Raw genomic sequence first — 15,216 nt, forward strand, 5'->3', positions numbered from 1 at the left:
TAAGAAAACAAACCAGTTTTCAGCTAAGGAGGACGGGCACAGGGGCTAGTAGAGGGGTCCAGGAAAGGAGGTAGCATGGTGCCAATGGTAAATCACTCCTTTGGGATAAAATTTATCACTAATTTGACAGGCAAAAGGTTACTATCTTCAATATACAAAGAGTACTTGCAAGTGACTAAAATGGGTAGTGGGGGTATGAGTAGTTACTTTATACTTTTCCTCTATACTTCTCTATATTGTCAAATTTTTGTATAATTACTATGTATTCTATAATTAGGGAAAGTATTCCTTTAAAGAAAGTCATCTATACCACTTAATATTTTCCAGTATAATTTTGAGGCAGGCATACTACCCACTTCCCTAGAACCCATTAACTGGACTCTACTGGGGTTTTATGATCATTCTGAGAAACTAAACTTTACCGTTCTTTGCAATCTTTTTTCCCCCAAGAAATGAGGAAAATTAAAGTGTTACCCAGGTGGAAAAGGAATGTTTTAAATTCTTAATAAAATGCCACTTCCAACCATCCTTGATCATTTTAGGAGTGTGTATACACACACAGACACACACACACACACACACACACATATATGATCTCAAGCAAGTGATATTCTAATTACAGATCAGTCTTATATGTTCATTAGAGCAAATTTCCCAAGGACTTTACTGGGAAATACTTAGCCAACTTTGAGTCGCTGGATATAATTTAAAGTAATAAAGCTACATTTATTTTTAAACACTCTGTGATTCTGACTAATTTCCTACTGAGCTGGCCTCAATTTGTTCAAATTAGGATATTTGATTCCATTTTCAAAGGTAGATTACCAAAATGTTAAGTGATCTGACCTTCTAAATGAACCTATCAGAATAACTGGTGAAGTAGAGAGAGATGTTCTCAAATAGTGTTAAACTAAGAAAGAATAAGACTTTAATGTTTGCCTTAGAATTATTCTCAAAACAAGTATTAATAAGGCATGGATTGCTTTAAAATCGATTTAATTATTTTTCATTAGAATGCTTTAGTAGTTTTTTCCTGATGATCTGTATTAGCATTAGCTTTTAACATTAAGCCTGGAATCAGAAAGATATGCAGATATGTAACCTCCACCCACCCACCTACTCCCTGTCTCCTCCCCTCCCCCCAGCTTCCCAGAGGTACTAAAAATTACAGTAACATTAGAGGAGAATGTCAAAACCAGACTTTTTCCTCTCTGGAAACTCTTTAATGCCTTTATAGGTTCACAACTCTTAATTTGCAGTTTTACAATTCCAAAAGCTCTGAGAACTAAAACGGTTTGGGGAAAGTTAGTGGCAAACTAATTTGGTGGAAGAACCTGGGCAAAAGTGCTCTGAGGCTATTTCTAGTTTTGATTTCTCTTATTTAGTGTGACTGTCCATATGTTCCACTGTGGAAACACTGGTATATTTGATTATGGGGTCCTATGCCAGCACCAGTGCTTGTATGGGAGGGGGTGGGGTGGGGTGGGGGTTAATATACTATGCAAGAATATAGGATATATGCACTGCAGGCCCCTTCTAAAATTGCAAAACTTTAAATTCTGCAACGCATTTGGCCCCAATGGTTCGGTAACATCGTTATTATTTCTCTTTCTTCTCTTTATTTCCTCCCCCAGCACAGTCTCTTCCCTTCCCTCGCCCCAGGTAGGGTCAGAATAACTGGGAGAGACTGGGTTGAGAGAAAGATTTCACTCATGATGATGACCCAGAGCCATGAGTAGGCACCAAAATGCCTAAATTGTGCCCTCTCTCCCCACCCGCACCCTCTACCTCCCCACCCCTGCACCATTTTTGTCATGCTTCAATTGCCCGCTTTAGGTGCTTTATCTCCTTTTGTCAGTTATCTAGTTCCAGTGTACAGGCCTGAGCCTGCAGGTCCTGATGTCCGGGATGGGGCTTGTGTGTATTTTGTCGCTGAAGGTGTGAGGAGGACATCAACGAGTGCGAGCGAGAGGAGTGCAAGAACGGCGGCTCCTGCGTCAACGTGTTCGGCTCCTTCCTCTGCAACTGCACCCCCGGCTACGTGGGTCAGCACTGCGGGATGCGCCCCGTGGTGGTGCCCGACATCCAGGCCGGCCACTCCTACGTGGGGAAGGAGGAGCTCATCGGCATCGCCGGCGTCCTCTTAGTCATCTTCATCTTGATCGTCCTCTTCATCGTCTTCCGCAAGAAGGTCTTCCGCAAGAACTACTCCCGCAACAACATCACGCTGGTGCAGGACCCCGCCACGGCCGCGCTGCTCAACAAGAGCAACGGCATGCCCTTCCGGACCCTGCGCGGCGGCGACGCGCGCAACGTCTACCAGGAGGTGGGGCCCCCGCAGGTGCCCGTGCGCCCCATGGCCTACACCCCGTGCTTCCAGAGCGATTCCAGAAGCAACCTGGACAAGATCGTGGACGGGCTGGGGGGCGAGCACCAGGAGATGACCACGTTTCACCCCGAGTCACCCGGCATCCTGACAGCCAGGCGGGGTGTGGTCGTGTGCAGTGTGGCCCCCAACCTCCCCGCCGTGTCGCCCTGCCGCTCGGACTGCGATTCCATCCGGAAGAATGGCTGGGACGCAGGGACTGAAAGTGAGTCTTAAGTGGTGCAATATGTTTATACCCCAAGCGGTTACTGGGAACCTGCCACGGGCCAGGCACCCCAGACGGAAATTAAGGGAAGGGACAGAGAACCGGCATCGATGGAGTACTTGCCATGACGTGTTCCGTCATTTAATTTTCACACTAGTCGTGAAAAGTTGCTCTGGTTCTCATCTCCATGTGCAAAGGAGGCTCAGAGAGGGAAACGTAAGGTGCCCAAGGCCACACAGCTAGGAAGAACATTCAGTACTTGGATCCAGAAACCTATGCTGTCCTTGCAGTAGCTCACCATGGGGCAGTAACACAAGCAGTATAGTCAGCATAGTCCTATGTGGTGTACACAAAGTGTGCTCAGAAGGCAGGAGAAGAAAGTATGTCTAGCCTTTGAGTGAAGACTTGAGGGAGCAGAGGGGCATTTGAAGAGGGCATTGATGATTAAAGGGGCTGGGGAGAGGGGGACTTTCCACCTAGAGGGACCCCCATGATCAGAGGAAAACCAAGTGGTTCTGTTTGGCCAGAAGGCCAGGTCGTGAGACAAGAGTGTGAACCACAAGGTTGGAAAAATGGTCCAGGCCAAATGGTGGGTGTTTCCCTTTCCTTTTGGCCTCACACAGCAGTATTCTGGGCACAGGGAAGAACTGCAAGTGCAGAGGCCCTGGGGTAGGAAAGAGCTTGGCTTATTGAAGCTCACAGAGGAGGTTCATGTAATTGGGCTTAGCAAGCACCAGGGGAGAGTAGATGCATTTTCGGAGCAACACCACTGCAGGTTTTTAAGCAGGTGAATAGCATGATCTGATTTACACTTTTTTAAATGGCTCTGGCTGATCTGTGGAGAAGAGATTGAATAGGACCAGAGGGAAGGAAGCAAAGAGAGCAGTTAGGTGGCCTCTGTGAACAACTAAGTGAGAGATGCTGATTGTTTTCCCTGCCCTAACATCAGTCGGGATGAGACTAAGGCAAACTCTGTTGTAACCTGTGACTTTTCATCAGACCAAATGACTTTAAATTCCAGCAATACCCTGGGCAGCAGGAGTTTCTGAAGGCTGTGGTTATGATGGTGTATGCTGGAGTGGAGGGTGAGGGGAGGCAGGTTTCAAATGGAGCTAGAGAACACCTATAGCTGAGGAGATAAAGTGCATCTTCATGGAGGAAGGGGCATTCCTACCGGTGCCTTTTTAAAGCATGAGTAAGATTTCTGTGGGAAAAGTATAGAAGAGAACATTCCAGATGCATGATGTAGCTTGATTAGGAGGCATGAGGGGTTACCCAGGGATGTGTCCAGCTCTGTTGTTCAGGAGAGAGGTCAAGGCTGGAGATGAAGGTTTGGACAATATCTGCATGGAGAATGGTTAAATCTCTAGGAGGGTAAGCTCAGGAGGGAGCAAGACCAGAGAGAATGATAAAACTGGACCTCCAAAAGAACTCTGGAGAATGGCTGCATATAGGAGGTGGGTGGAAGGGAAGAGGCCAGGAAGAGGGACAGACACTTGCCAACAAAAATAGGAAGAAAAATGAACAGGGCCACTATACAGAAGCCAAGGGAAGAGAGGGTGTCAAGGTGGTCATCAGTGTCAAGTACTATAAAACTGCCAAGGAGGACGCAGGCTAAAAACAAAATTGAATTTGATGCCTAGACGATTCTTAGTGATCCCAGGAGGATTTCAGTGGACTCATCGAGGCAGATTGCAGGGTTTAAGGACAAAGAGATTTGGTGAGAGGGCAGAGGCAGCAGGGGTGCGCCCGTTCGGTGCTGGATCATCTCCTTAAATCCTCACAGCTCCCCCACGTGGTGGCACCATTACCAGCTCATAATTTCTCAGGCCAGGAAACTGTGGCTTGCATGGGTTAACTCTCTTGCCCAAGGTCACCTGACTAGTAAGAGGAGGAACCAGGGATCAAATCCCAACATTGGACACCAAAGCCCAGCTTCTTACCAGCTCTTGGGAGGTTTAGCATGAAGGAAGGAGAGCAGAGGGAGAAGATTTTTTAAGGCAGGAGAGCCCACAATTTCTTTCTTTCTCTTTTTGTTCTGCCCCAACAGTGCTATCTGCTGGTTCTGTCTTTCTATGCATACATGTATATTTTAAATAGTTGCCCTTGGATTTTAACCATAAATATATTCCGTCCTAAATTATCTGTAGAAATAGACTTCACTACAGTATTGCCAAACTGCTAGCTAATAAAAAGGCTCTTAAAAAAAAAATCTAGCAATGAAAAAAACAGGGGAGTGGGGGTGGGACTGGAATAAATACAGGAGTTGGAGAGAGGAGCTTTATGCCTGGACCGGGGTGCACCATTTGTCATTTCTTTCCTTGTGTTTGGTGCTAAGCCTCATGCACACCTTGTGCTTTTCTGAGGCATGTCGTCTTATTTTCTGCTGCATGGCTCTGGGCAGTGAATTTCTCCCCAGCATCTCTCTCCACTGCTATCATTTGTTTATCCACCTCATCGTTTTGCTGTGGCTTCAGCATCAACCGCAGATGCAGAGCCACGGTGCCTGCCAGCAATGCCACCCTTTGTGAAGAAGCAGTGATCTCTGCAGCCAAGAACAACTCTTTTCCTTATTTACAAGCTGGCGTCTCTTTGTACCATCACGTTATATGATGATTTGAAGCTTTTCCTGGCGATCATTTTCACACCTGCTTTGTAATGTGACAGCTTTATTTCGTGAATCCACCTCAGACCAAAACTCAGATTTCCCCCCAAAGTATTGTTGGGTTTTTATTGAATACATTTCCTTCTTTGTTAAGCAAGGCAGAGTTAACTGGCACGACTGTCTCTGAGTGACTAATCATTTTTCACTTGACAACTTCAAGATATGAGCTGTTTTTATTGCTTCCTTTAGTCCATCAAATAAGAAAGTAGCCATGCTGCGGGTGGGGGTGGCAAGGCCGGCAAAGAGGGAAGCAATGTGTGGTTCAAGAGCACATGCATACCACTGACTGCCCCCTCACCAGACGCAGGGCACAGAATATGGTTATTCCTAAAATAATACGACGCTGCCCTCTAGAAGGCAAGACTGAGAACTCCATCACTCCCCAGAGATGGGCGTTTGGAAAAATATAACAGCATTCTTGCCTTAAAATATTTATATCCTTATTTTTAAAGTAATCTCATTTAACCTGGTGTTGACACCACTGTCGGTTCATGTAAATGATTTAAATTAACTCTGAATGGCAAAGAGCAATCCAGCCATTTCATCCGCGTTTCACTCTTCACTTAGTCACTTCACTTTGAGAAGGCAACAGCTACTTTCTGCTGTCAGCTATTTGGAAGCTCATTTACCATGGGTTAAGGGTTTTGAATCCATAATGTAAATCACTTGATTGACAGAACTTTGCCCCATGGCACAATCAATTTTCTATTGTGGAGCTAAATTATTTTCTCCAAGAAAATGAGACAGCCCTGAGAAGTGAACTCTGGAGGAGTAGGGCTGGAAATACGCACAGAGTAACCTGGGTCATTTCTGCTTTCTCTTTTCTTTGGCTGCCCACGAAGACAAAGGGGTCGATGACATGGGAGAGGTGACCTGCTTTGCAGGGAGTAATAAAGGCAGCAACTCTGAAGTTCAGTCCCTCAGCTCCTTCCAGTCGGATTCTGGCGATGACAATGGTAAGAAGTCGTCAGATTTGCTCCATGCGGGTGGTCCTGCTTCCTGTGCTGGCAGACTGTGGTGGGAGGAAGGAGATGTGACCAGCTCCATTTCATGGGGCCTTTGAGCATGCTCTCCAGCTTTGGGGCTGACTCCATTATTGGGGTGTCACTGCTAAGGAGCGCCTGTTGAGCTGCAGCTGCGAGCAGGCCCCGGCATCTGCGTCAGGGATTGATAAAATTCCCCTGGCCCTTCAGGAGTGAGTCCTCTAATTTGGTTCATGAAGACACTACCTCATGCCAAAGGATACTCTCAAGCAGTCTGTGCACTTCACCGTCAGTGTTACTGATGATCTCGTCCCTCTTCATTGTGCGTCCAACCTCCTCATGATTAGAAATGACTTCAGAGGCAAGAACTCCTTCCCATGGTGCCAGTGGCATCTTCATTCAACTGAATCCCCCTTATAATCATTTGGAGTCATGGTCCTTTCGAGAATCTATTAAAAGCTATGAATCAGCTCCTTAGAAAAATGCACATACACCTAAAATGCTGCAGGCAATTCATTGTGGTTCTGGACTTTGTTGACACTCCAAAGCTGCTACCTCTATCTCTTGTGAACCTCTTTATACAGAAAGGGTGCTAATGATGAATTGGGTTTCCTGAGCTTAGGAACCAGCTTTAGAGGATGTATTGGTCTCCCCAGGGCAGGGGAGGGGAGCAGAAATGGTCGTACAATAGTGAGAGCTCACCATTTGGTGGTGACCCAAGAATAATTTAAAATAGTCATCCACAGAGACAGGCAGCCTTACTCCAGTCTATACCTTAACTCATCTTTCCATATATCAGCAATTGGAAAATATTACCTATTTATTAATGTATGGGATTAGTCAGTCCATAAACCCTTGCTGAGTTCCTGTTGTGTGCAGAACCCTATGCTGGGCATGGGAAATACAAAATTTAAAACAACATACAGGATTGAAAGTAGAAGTAAATATAGGAACAATTGAGCTCTGAGTTCAGAGAAGCAATCATGAAAGTAAAATATTTTGCCTTTACACATCCCTGCCTCAAATCTCTCCCACCTCCTTCCCTAATACCTTGTGTTCCTGAATAGAGCAGGGACATTAGTATCTGACTGCTGGGATAACAAACCATACGGCAGTGGATTTCCTCCAGCCATTCTCTAAATTAGGGTAATTGCAAACCTCCAGATCTGTTTGCCTTTGTGCAGACTCCTTTCCTCACCCCCAGCCAGAAGAAAAGCTGTTTCTGGTTTACATTTTATGAAGAAGCAACTGAGAACATATAGTTTCCAATTCCAGGATCCAGCTCCCGTAATGATGCCTGGTTGACCATTCTCCCAGTCTCTGCTGTTTGTGCTCATAAGGTCACACGTGTGGCCTCTCATGCTGAACATTCGCGGGGTTGGTCCCAACTAAAACAGGTGGGGTTAGGAATTTTCAACCCATTGGTTTTATGCCTGACCACTTCTCTTCAAGCTGCTGTTATCAGGTGCTAAAGCAACCCATAGAGACCACAGAAATCCCCTTCCCGGATTCTAAATGCTTGAAAGGCCAAATGCTGGCTTCTGTCCTCACCTGGACTCAGGGGCAGGCGTGGCAGAAGCTGGGCCTTGGGTCTTTCTAGGCTATTGGTAAGTATGAGGCCATCAGTCCTACAGAAGTTATGTTCCATCCTTGTCATTTTGACAAGGGTTCAGAGCAGCATGAGTGACCAACCAATAATTATCCCCGGGAGCCTTTGGGAGTTGCTGATGGGAAATCAGCCTGAGCTAGATGAGCCGTTGCCACCTGAAATTGATTTCACTGGGCCATCCGGTGAGAATTTATGGCCCAGCCAGCCCTGCCAGTCATGCCTTTCAGGGGACGGCCCCAGATCTCCTGCCGTTTTTTCCCTTCCGTTCCAGGAATCCCCCATGATCCCTTAGATACTAGGATCCGCTGAAGCACTGCCTAAGGGATGGGTCACGGGGCTCTCGGGTGTTTGCATGCTGTGCCTTTGTTGTTGATGTTGTAGTTTAAAGACATTAACTGTATGGTTTAAAAATACATGACTAACCTGAAGCTGTCCTCCCCCTCCCTCTGCTTTTCCTGACCTCAAGCATCCATAGTGACTGTCATTCAGCTTGTCAACAATGTAGTTGACACTATAGAAAATGAAGGTATTTACTTTTCTTCTTCCATAGCATTTCTTTGTGTAAAAAGTTATCCTTGGGGAAATTTAGATTCCTTGTTAATTTGGACTAGGGGTGATTCTAATCAGTTGGCTACAGAGGGGGCAATAAACAGGTGGTTTCAGATGACATGCTAGATGTTTATGGATTGGACTAAATTTTACAGTTTTGAGGAAAAAAACATCTAGTTCATATTTGTTTAAAATATGTGGGGTACTCGTTTTATAAAATCCCTTCTAAGAGAAGAGCACCCAATTAGTTGGAATCTAGATTAATACTAAATTCATTCTGACATTCAACATGTATTCATTGAGCACCTACTATGTGCTGGGAACATGTAAGATATCATTCAAAGTTATAATATTAGGGATTATTTCAATCAGGTAAATTTTATTAATAACATAATGAGATTAGGGCCTGGTATTGATGGAATTTATCTATTTCCTAAATAACAATAGGGAGAAATGTAAAAGGCTAAAATTAATCATAGTCTGTAGGCCTTTGGGAGCATATTTTTGCATGTTTTTTGTTTTGTATTGTTTTGTTTTAGTCATCTAAAATGTTCTGTTTATCCCTCCTCATGTGGCTTTGGTTGTCAGTTTTACTTTTCACTTTGTATTTAAACAGTGTCTGTCATGGACCAAGGACAGAACTACAACCGAGGTGACTCTGCCCAGACCCCAGCATATCATTTTATTTATGCATTTTGATTTGCTGAGTTTGTTCTTACCCTTTTCCTTTTCCACCATCCTTTCTGAGTTTAATTTGATCTGAATTTTGCATGTTCCAGGCGTGTGGTCTGCTCAGTATTGGAGGTGGAACCCCACCAGCCTTCTTCCCCCAGCCTCGTCCCCTGTGTGTGGCTGACCCATTTGCCTGCACATCTCCCTGCATTCTGTGGCCCACAGTCCACGGGTGCATATCCCCCTGCAAGCATGCTGCCAGCTCTGCTCTGCAGCCCATGCACAGATAGGAAGCAGGAGCGGGGGGGAGGGAGAAAACTGTTTCCTCAGCATGCCCCTGTAGGTCATCCCTCATGGCATGGCTAAGCGTGCAGCTCTGCAGCAACCAAGCACCATCTTTCCGAGTTGCCATCGCCTTGCTCTTCCCTGACCAGAGCATGGCTAGCCCCGGATAGGCCCTTGAAAAGAGCATGTGGATGACCCTGGTGTTTTTAGGGTTTTTTGGATGTTAAGAATTGCATGTCCAGTCCCTTCTCTGCTCCTTTTTCAGCCCTACCCCAACTCCAGTCTGGAAGAAATTAACTGTCACGGCTTTTCTCTCGCAGCCTATCACTGGGATACCTCTGATTGGATGCCAGGGGCCCGCCTGTCAGATATAGAGGAAGTGCCCAACTATGAGAACCAGGATGGAGGGTCTGCACACCAAGGCAGCACACGGGAGCTAGAGAGCGATTACTACCTGGGCGGCTATGACATCGACAGCGAATACCCACCTCCTCATGAGGAGGAGTTCTTGAGTCAGGACCAGCTGCCCCCTCCCCTGCCAGAGGACTTCCCGGACCAATATGAGGCCCTGCCACCCTCCCAGCCTGTCTCACTGGCTGGCACACTGAGCCCGGGCTGCAGGAGAAGGCCACAGTTCCATCCTAGCCAATACCTCCCTCCTCACCCCTTCCCCAATGAAACCGATTTGGTGGGCCCACCTGCCGGCTGTGAGTTTAGTACTTTTGCCGTGAGCATGAACCAGGGCCCAGAGTCCACAGGCCCAGCAGACAACGTGTCTTCATCCTTGCACAGTTCCAGAGGCACCTCATCCTCGGATGTGTCAGCCCACTGCGGCTTTGACGATTCCGAAGTAGCCATGAGTGACTACGAGAGCGTGGGAGAGCTCAGCCTCGCCAGCCTTCACATTCCATTCATCGAGACCCAGCACCAGACCCAAGTGTAAAGGGCACGTGGCATGGGCTTTGCACTGTTTGTTACAGAAACATGGAAGGAGATCAGCTGGGCTTACGGCTCAATGGAGAGTTGTCTGTTGAGGGAGAAGGAAATCGAGTATTTTCCACTAAGAACTTCTTCACAAATAATACTGTCACAGGCAAGCTCGGTTCCAGTTGGGGGATAAAGAGAGGCTCAGAATTTGTTTCTGAGCGGTGACTGGTAATCTTTGCAGTATGTACCTGCACTTAGACTGCACGCCTAATTTTTAAAGGAGGAAAAGTTGTTTCACCCACAGAGTTACCCACCGTAAATCTTTTATCACTTTGTGCAGTATTGTGCCCTGGAAACTATTGCAGCATCCGTCTTTGCAGTATTATTAACTGGCAACAATCAAAAAGGCATTGTTGTGTGTAATTTTGAGCCAGTGGGGGAGGGAGGAAAATAGTAGTTACGGTTGTTGGAAAAGTTAGTCTCTTAGGCGAAAGAAAAGAGAAACAAATGTTATTAAACAAGCAAGGAGATGGGCTGAAGCCTTTAAAATCAATACTATATTTTTTAATAAGCTGCCCAATTTTCAACTATTCAATTAAGTTTGGGTAACATGTTTAGTAGGCTGAATTATTTCTGTTTTAAGCATCCAGTATCATGTAGCTAGGCGGTATGATCTTTGAGAAGGGTGTCAGTGGAGAGCAAACATGAGGCTATTTGGGTGCCATTCTATGTGTTGGGGAGAAGTTGATGTTGTTCAGATATTAGAAGGAATGTGACTATCTGGTTTTGTTATTTCTGGTAAACATTCCTGGCTGAAATCACAATTATAGCATTGCTATAGAAATTGACCTTTGTTCTGAGAATCAGGAAATGAACTAGTATATTAGAATGAGAGATATTGTGAAGTTTAAGCAGTATTTCCAAATTGGGGGTAGGGGGAGAAAATATATTTTCAAAGTTTTCAGCCTGGATAATCACAATTCTTGATAATGCAGATTTAAAAGTACTTGTTATTCTAAATTGATAACATCATCACTATAAATACAATTACCTTAAAAAGAAGAGGAAAGTAGATTAGTTATTGTGTATAAAGTACAGTAGTATGTGTTTATGGGGCTATGTACAAATATGTGCTTGCACTCAATAAGGCTGCTGTTGAGGAAAACTAACATGAAGGCTTTAGGTTATGAACCATGTTGAAAATCCTGCCAGTGAGGCAGAACTTCCCGTTTCTCTGATCTCTATGATGTTAAAGAAACATCAAATGCCATATTTACCCCAGTTCAGTTAACTTGATTTTGGGACTGCCTTTTATATAAACTAAAAGCCAAATTGTGCTTTTTAAAACAGTATTTTGTTATAATTTTCCAGATCTAAACTCTATTTGAAAAAATAGGTAATGTTTAATTACACACTGGGTTTCTCCTCCCACCTGACCTGTGGGCTTTGGCCGTGAACTTCCAAAATTGACAAGAGAATTATCCCATTGGAAATACAATAACAATACTCAAAACTTAAACTTGACAAGTTGAGCAACTTTCCTCTTTTGCTTCAATCAGATTATGGCTGCATATGCAGTGGCCATGGTAAATAGATGCATATTTGCACTGTCTGCTTAATGAGCAAATCTCTGTGTCCACAGTTTCTGATGACATATGGCATGGCTGTGTAAATCATACCATCCTGAGTCTGTGTATCGTCCACCAAGACATAGCTTTAGTTCCACTTCTCCGTAGGAGTCAGTGTCTCTGAACTTTATTGAAAAAAAAAAAAATCCCTTTTCATTCCCAAGTGTCCTCAGTTTATGGACACACTTCACAGGTTTTTCCGCCTTTCTCCCCTTCCTGCCTCTTGGTCAGACCTACTAGTGAAGGTGTTATCCATACTGTGATTTTGAAATAAATTAATTCCACTAAGGCTGCTTCTGAGAATAAAGTCTTCGGTATTTTTCTTATGTAAGAAGCACATTTGCAACAATCATGGCGAAAATGACAAACTAATGGTCTAGAATAGAATCACTCTTACACTTATAATAATGCAACAACATAAAAATTATCAAAGTAAAACCAACAATTCATTTCTTGCCCCCAGGAAATATTAGAATGAGATTAATGCTGATGAGTCACCACTGCTTACACAGCATCTCCTCGAGGGGAATGCCTGACAGACACAGAAATGAGGAAATAAAGAGATCCTAATCCAGTTGTGAAATTGCTGAAGAAAATTGTGTCCATTCCCCCCATCCCCCGCTCCTGCCTTTGCTCTGACCTAAATAAAATACCTCTTCTATAGGATGCCTTCCACAGATTTTCTGCAGAATATCTCTTCTACTAAATATATACCAGACAAGCCCATGTTATATTTTGATTCATTATCTTTAAACACATAATATCTCTTTGCCTTTTGGAAAATTAGATTTTCCTGTTGATTACAAAATGGTTTGCAGTCAGGCCAAGATGGAGCTAGGTTATCTGACCTCAAACTGGAGAGTTGGAAGGGTCCTTAGGATCTGCCAGTCCAACTCCCCTATTTTATAAAAAAGGAAACATGCCCAGTGAGGGGAAGGAACTTGCCCAAGCTCACACAGTTCAGTGACTGAGCAGGGACTCAAAACGTGGTGATTTGACCAAAATTCTTTACAACACTGCCCATCACTAAACTGCCTTGGGCTTTGTTGTCACCTGATTCTGCTGAACCCTCTGACTGTTCAATTTTCCTGCTTTGGAATATGTTAGAAAATTTCTAAGAAAAGTGCAGTTACAGAATTCACACATTTCTTTGGACATTTATCAAAATGCTGCTTTTGCCAAATGAACATTCTTTACAAAGGGGAAGGAATGCTAATTACACAATTGAACTCAGACCAGTCATAAATTGTGGTGAACCCTTGATTATAATGTTACCTACTGGGTGCATTTTTGTTGTTCTTTTTTCCTCCTACTGTCAGTATTGGTGTTTTTTCCTGCTCCCACCTCGGTGATGAACCACTTGGAAAATACTTGAGCCAATTCGTCTGTTTCCCTTTTTATAACATGGGCCACTTTCTAGAAGCCATTTTTCCATAACCTGTTGTAGGCACTTTACCTGTTTTGCACACGTTATGGTTAGGTCAGGGGTAGTTAGACTGTTAATGTTTGTTGTACAGTAAACAGGACTGTGGGACAGTAAAAGATGAATCAAGTAGGTGCTTGATTTATTCCCTTTCTTCCATGAGTATTTTGCTGCTAGTTTCCATGCCAACTTTCAGTGGACTCACGTCATGCCCATCCATGAAATGCCATCATAGAAGACTTAGTAATATAAATAGGTCAAATCCATGCATTTAAGGTCTGGAAAGGGAGTTTATAATGCATTCCTGGAATTTATCTGGAACCGCTCTTTGGAATCAGTAGCACAGCCTGGGGGGAGAAAAGCTAGTAAAATGTATATACCATTGACCCTTTCCTACTTACTCCCTCCCAGCCCACCCACTGTCCCCACTAATGTTGTGTCTATGTAATCAAAGTCAGGGGAAATGAGAAAAGGAATTATCAAAACAAATCATATCAGTCAGGAAACACTCTGATGTGAAGTAAGTCAGGAAGACCCAGTGTTCATTTTACATGGTCCAGATAATTATCTGATCTCTTTACTTCTCTGGCCTCCCAAGGCACAGATTTTGCTAAAGTGGTTAGTCTTTTATGTTTTGTGTTTTTAGTTTCAAACCGTGGGAAATGGAGATTTAAGGACGCATTTCTTCGGTGCCATCGTTTTGTGTGGTCTGTGAGAAGGTAGTTATATATTTTTGCTGGTTTGTGTCCTACAGCGTTCAACTGCACATTATTCTGATGAAAATCTACAGTTTTTAAACTTCTGGTTATATAAATCTGGGGTTTAAAGTCACCTGTTGTGGATTTGACATCAGTTAATATTTAGCCAGTTGGCTAAGAGATAGGAAAAGAATGAGATATTTCTTTCCTTATGTAATAATGAAAAGCAATAATTACAATTATGTAATATTACACAAAGGCCATAATTAGTCTCTTCCAGTGTTTAGGATGCACTAGAGAATCATATAGTCATTTGGAGTCTGTTTGGACCCATTAGTATGTACTGTAGTACCCTTCCAGCAAGCAAATACCTGAATTGCTACCATTTAACAATTTTATGAGCCCATACTACTGCATTTCGGGAAGTGACAAAAATGTTTGGAAACAGAAGCAGTTCTTTTTAAGCACTGTATGAGAATGACTGTCTTGTAAATTTACCTGTTGCAAACAGGCTGATTTGTAAAAGATGTACGTTTTGGTGTTTAAAATGTTTATAAAATTGTATATAATGGTTTTGATTTTCCAGGCTTTTGTAGATACTGTATTTGATGCCTATTAGGATGCTTTAATTTGGGGGGTGGAATATAATTCAGAGTCATCCAAACTGTTCATCTGCAACTGTTGAGGTAACTACTCTCAGAAAAGGATTTTAGATTTGAAAATGATGTTTTTAATCATTTCAAAATGTACTGTAATCTTTCTTTGGTACCACTGTTTTCATTTAACTTTTTTCTGTTTTCAAGAAAGTGTTTTTATTTGCATTTTTTTAAATGAATGTGTTTTGCCAGTTACTAAGTATCTGATTTTTATGCCATTTCAGATTCAGAATGAGGTATGTCAGTTCTTCACACACGTGCACACTCACCCGAACTTGCACACACGTCGCACACCAAACCTTATGCAAAGGGGAAAGCTGACACAGCGAATCTCGTCCCTCATGGAGATGGACTGTTTCTGCACATATTGCTGTTGGCAGAATTCAGCCTTGTGTTCTTTTTCTAAAAAATGAAAGAAAAACAAAAAAAGACAGTTAAAAAAAATCCCAACAGTGTACAGGTTTGTAACTGCCAAAAATTTGATGGTTAAAAAAGTTTTCAAGTAAAAAAAAAAAAAAAAGGAAGAAAGA

General features: G+C 43.5%; 1 protein-coding gene across 2 annotated transcripts in view; it reads left to right on the top strand.

Moving 5' to 3' along the window:
• The window catches only part of FAT3 (FAT atypical cadherin 3), a 652,719-nt gene extending 637,524 nt beyond the window's left edge, over positions 1-15,195 (top strand). For both annotated transcript variants that reach the window (XM_037841083.1, XM_037841084.1), the window contains exons 24-28: positions 1,939-2,591; positions 6,099-6,212; positions 8,315-8,374; positions 9,014-9,049; positions 9,675-15,195. In XM_037841083.1, the coding sequence (XP_037697011.1) occupies positions 1,939-2,591; positions 6,099-6,212; positions 8,315-8,374; positions 9,014-9,049; positions 9,675-10,297 (1,486 nt within the window). In that variant the 3' untranslated portion in view covers positions 10,298-15,195. The remainder of the gene's footprint in view (positions 1-1,938; positions 2,592-6,098; positions 6,213-8,314; positions 8,375-9,013; positions 9,050-9,674) is intronic.
• The last annotated feature ends 21 nt before the right edge of the window (positions 15,196-15,216 follow it).

This window comes from Choloepus didactylus, chromosome 6 (genome assembly GCF_015220235.1).
Source record: "Choloepus didactylus isolate mChoDid1 chromosome 6, mChoDid1.pri, whole genome shotgun sequence".
NCBI classification, from domain to species: Eukaryota; Metazoa; Chordata; class Mammalia; order Pilosa; family Megalonychidae; genus Choloepus; species Choloepus didactylus.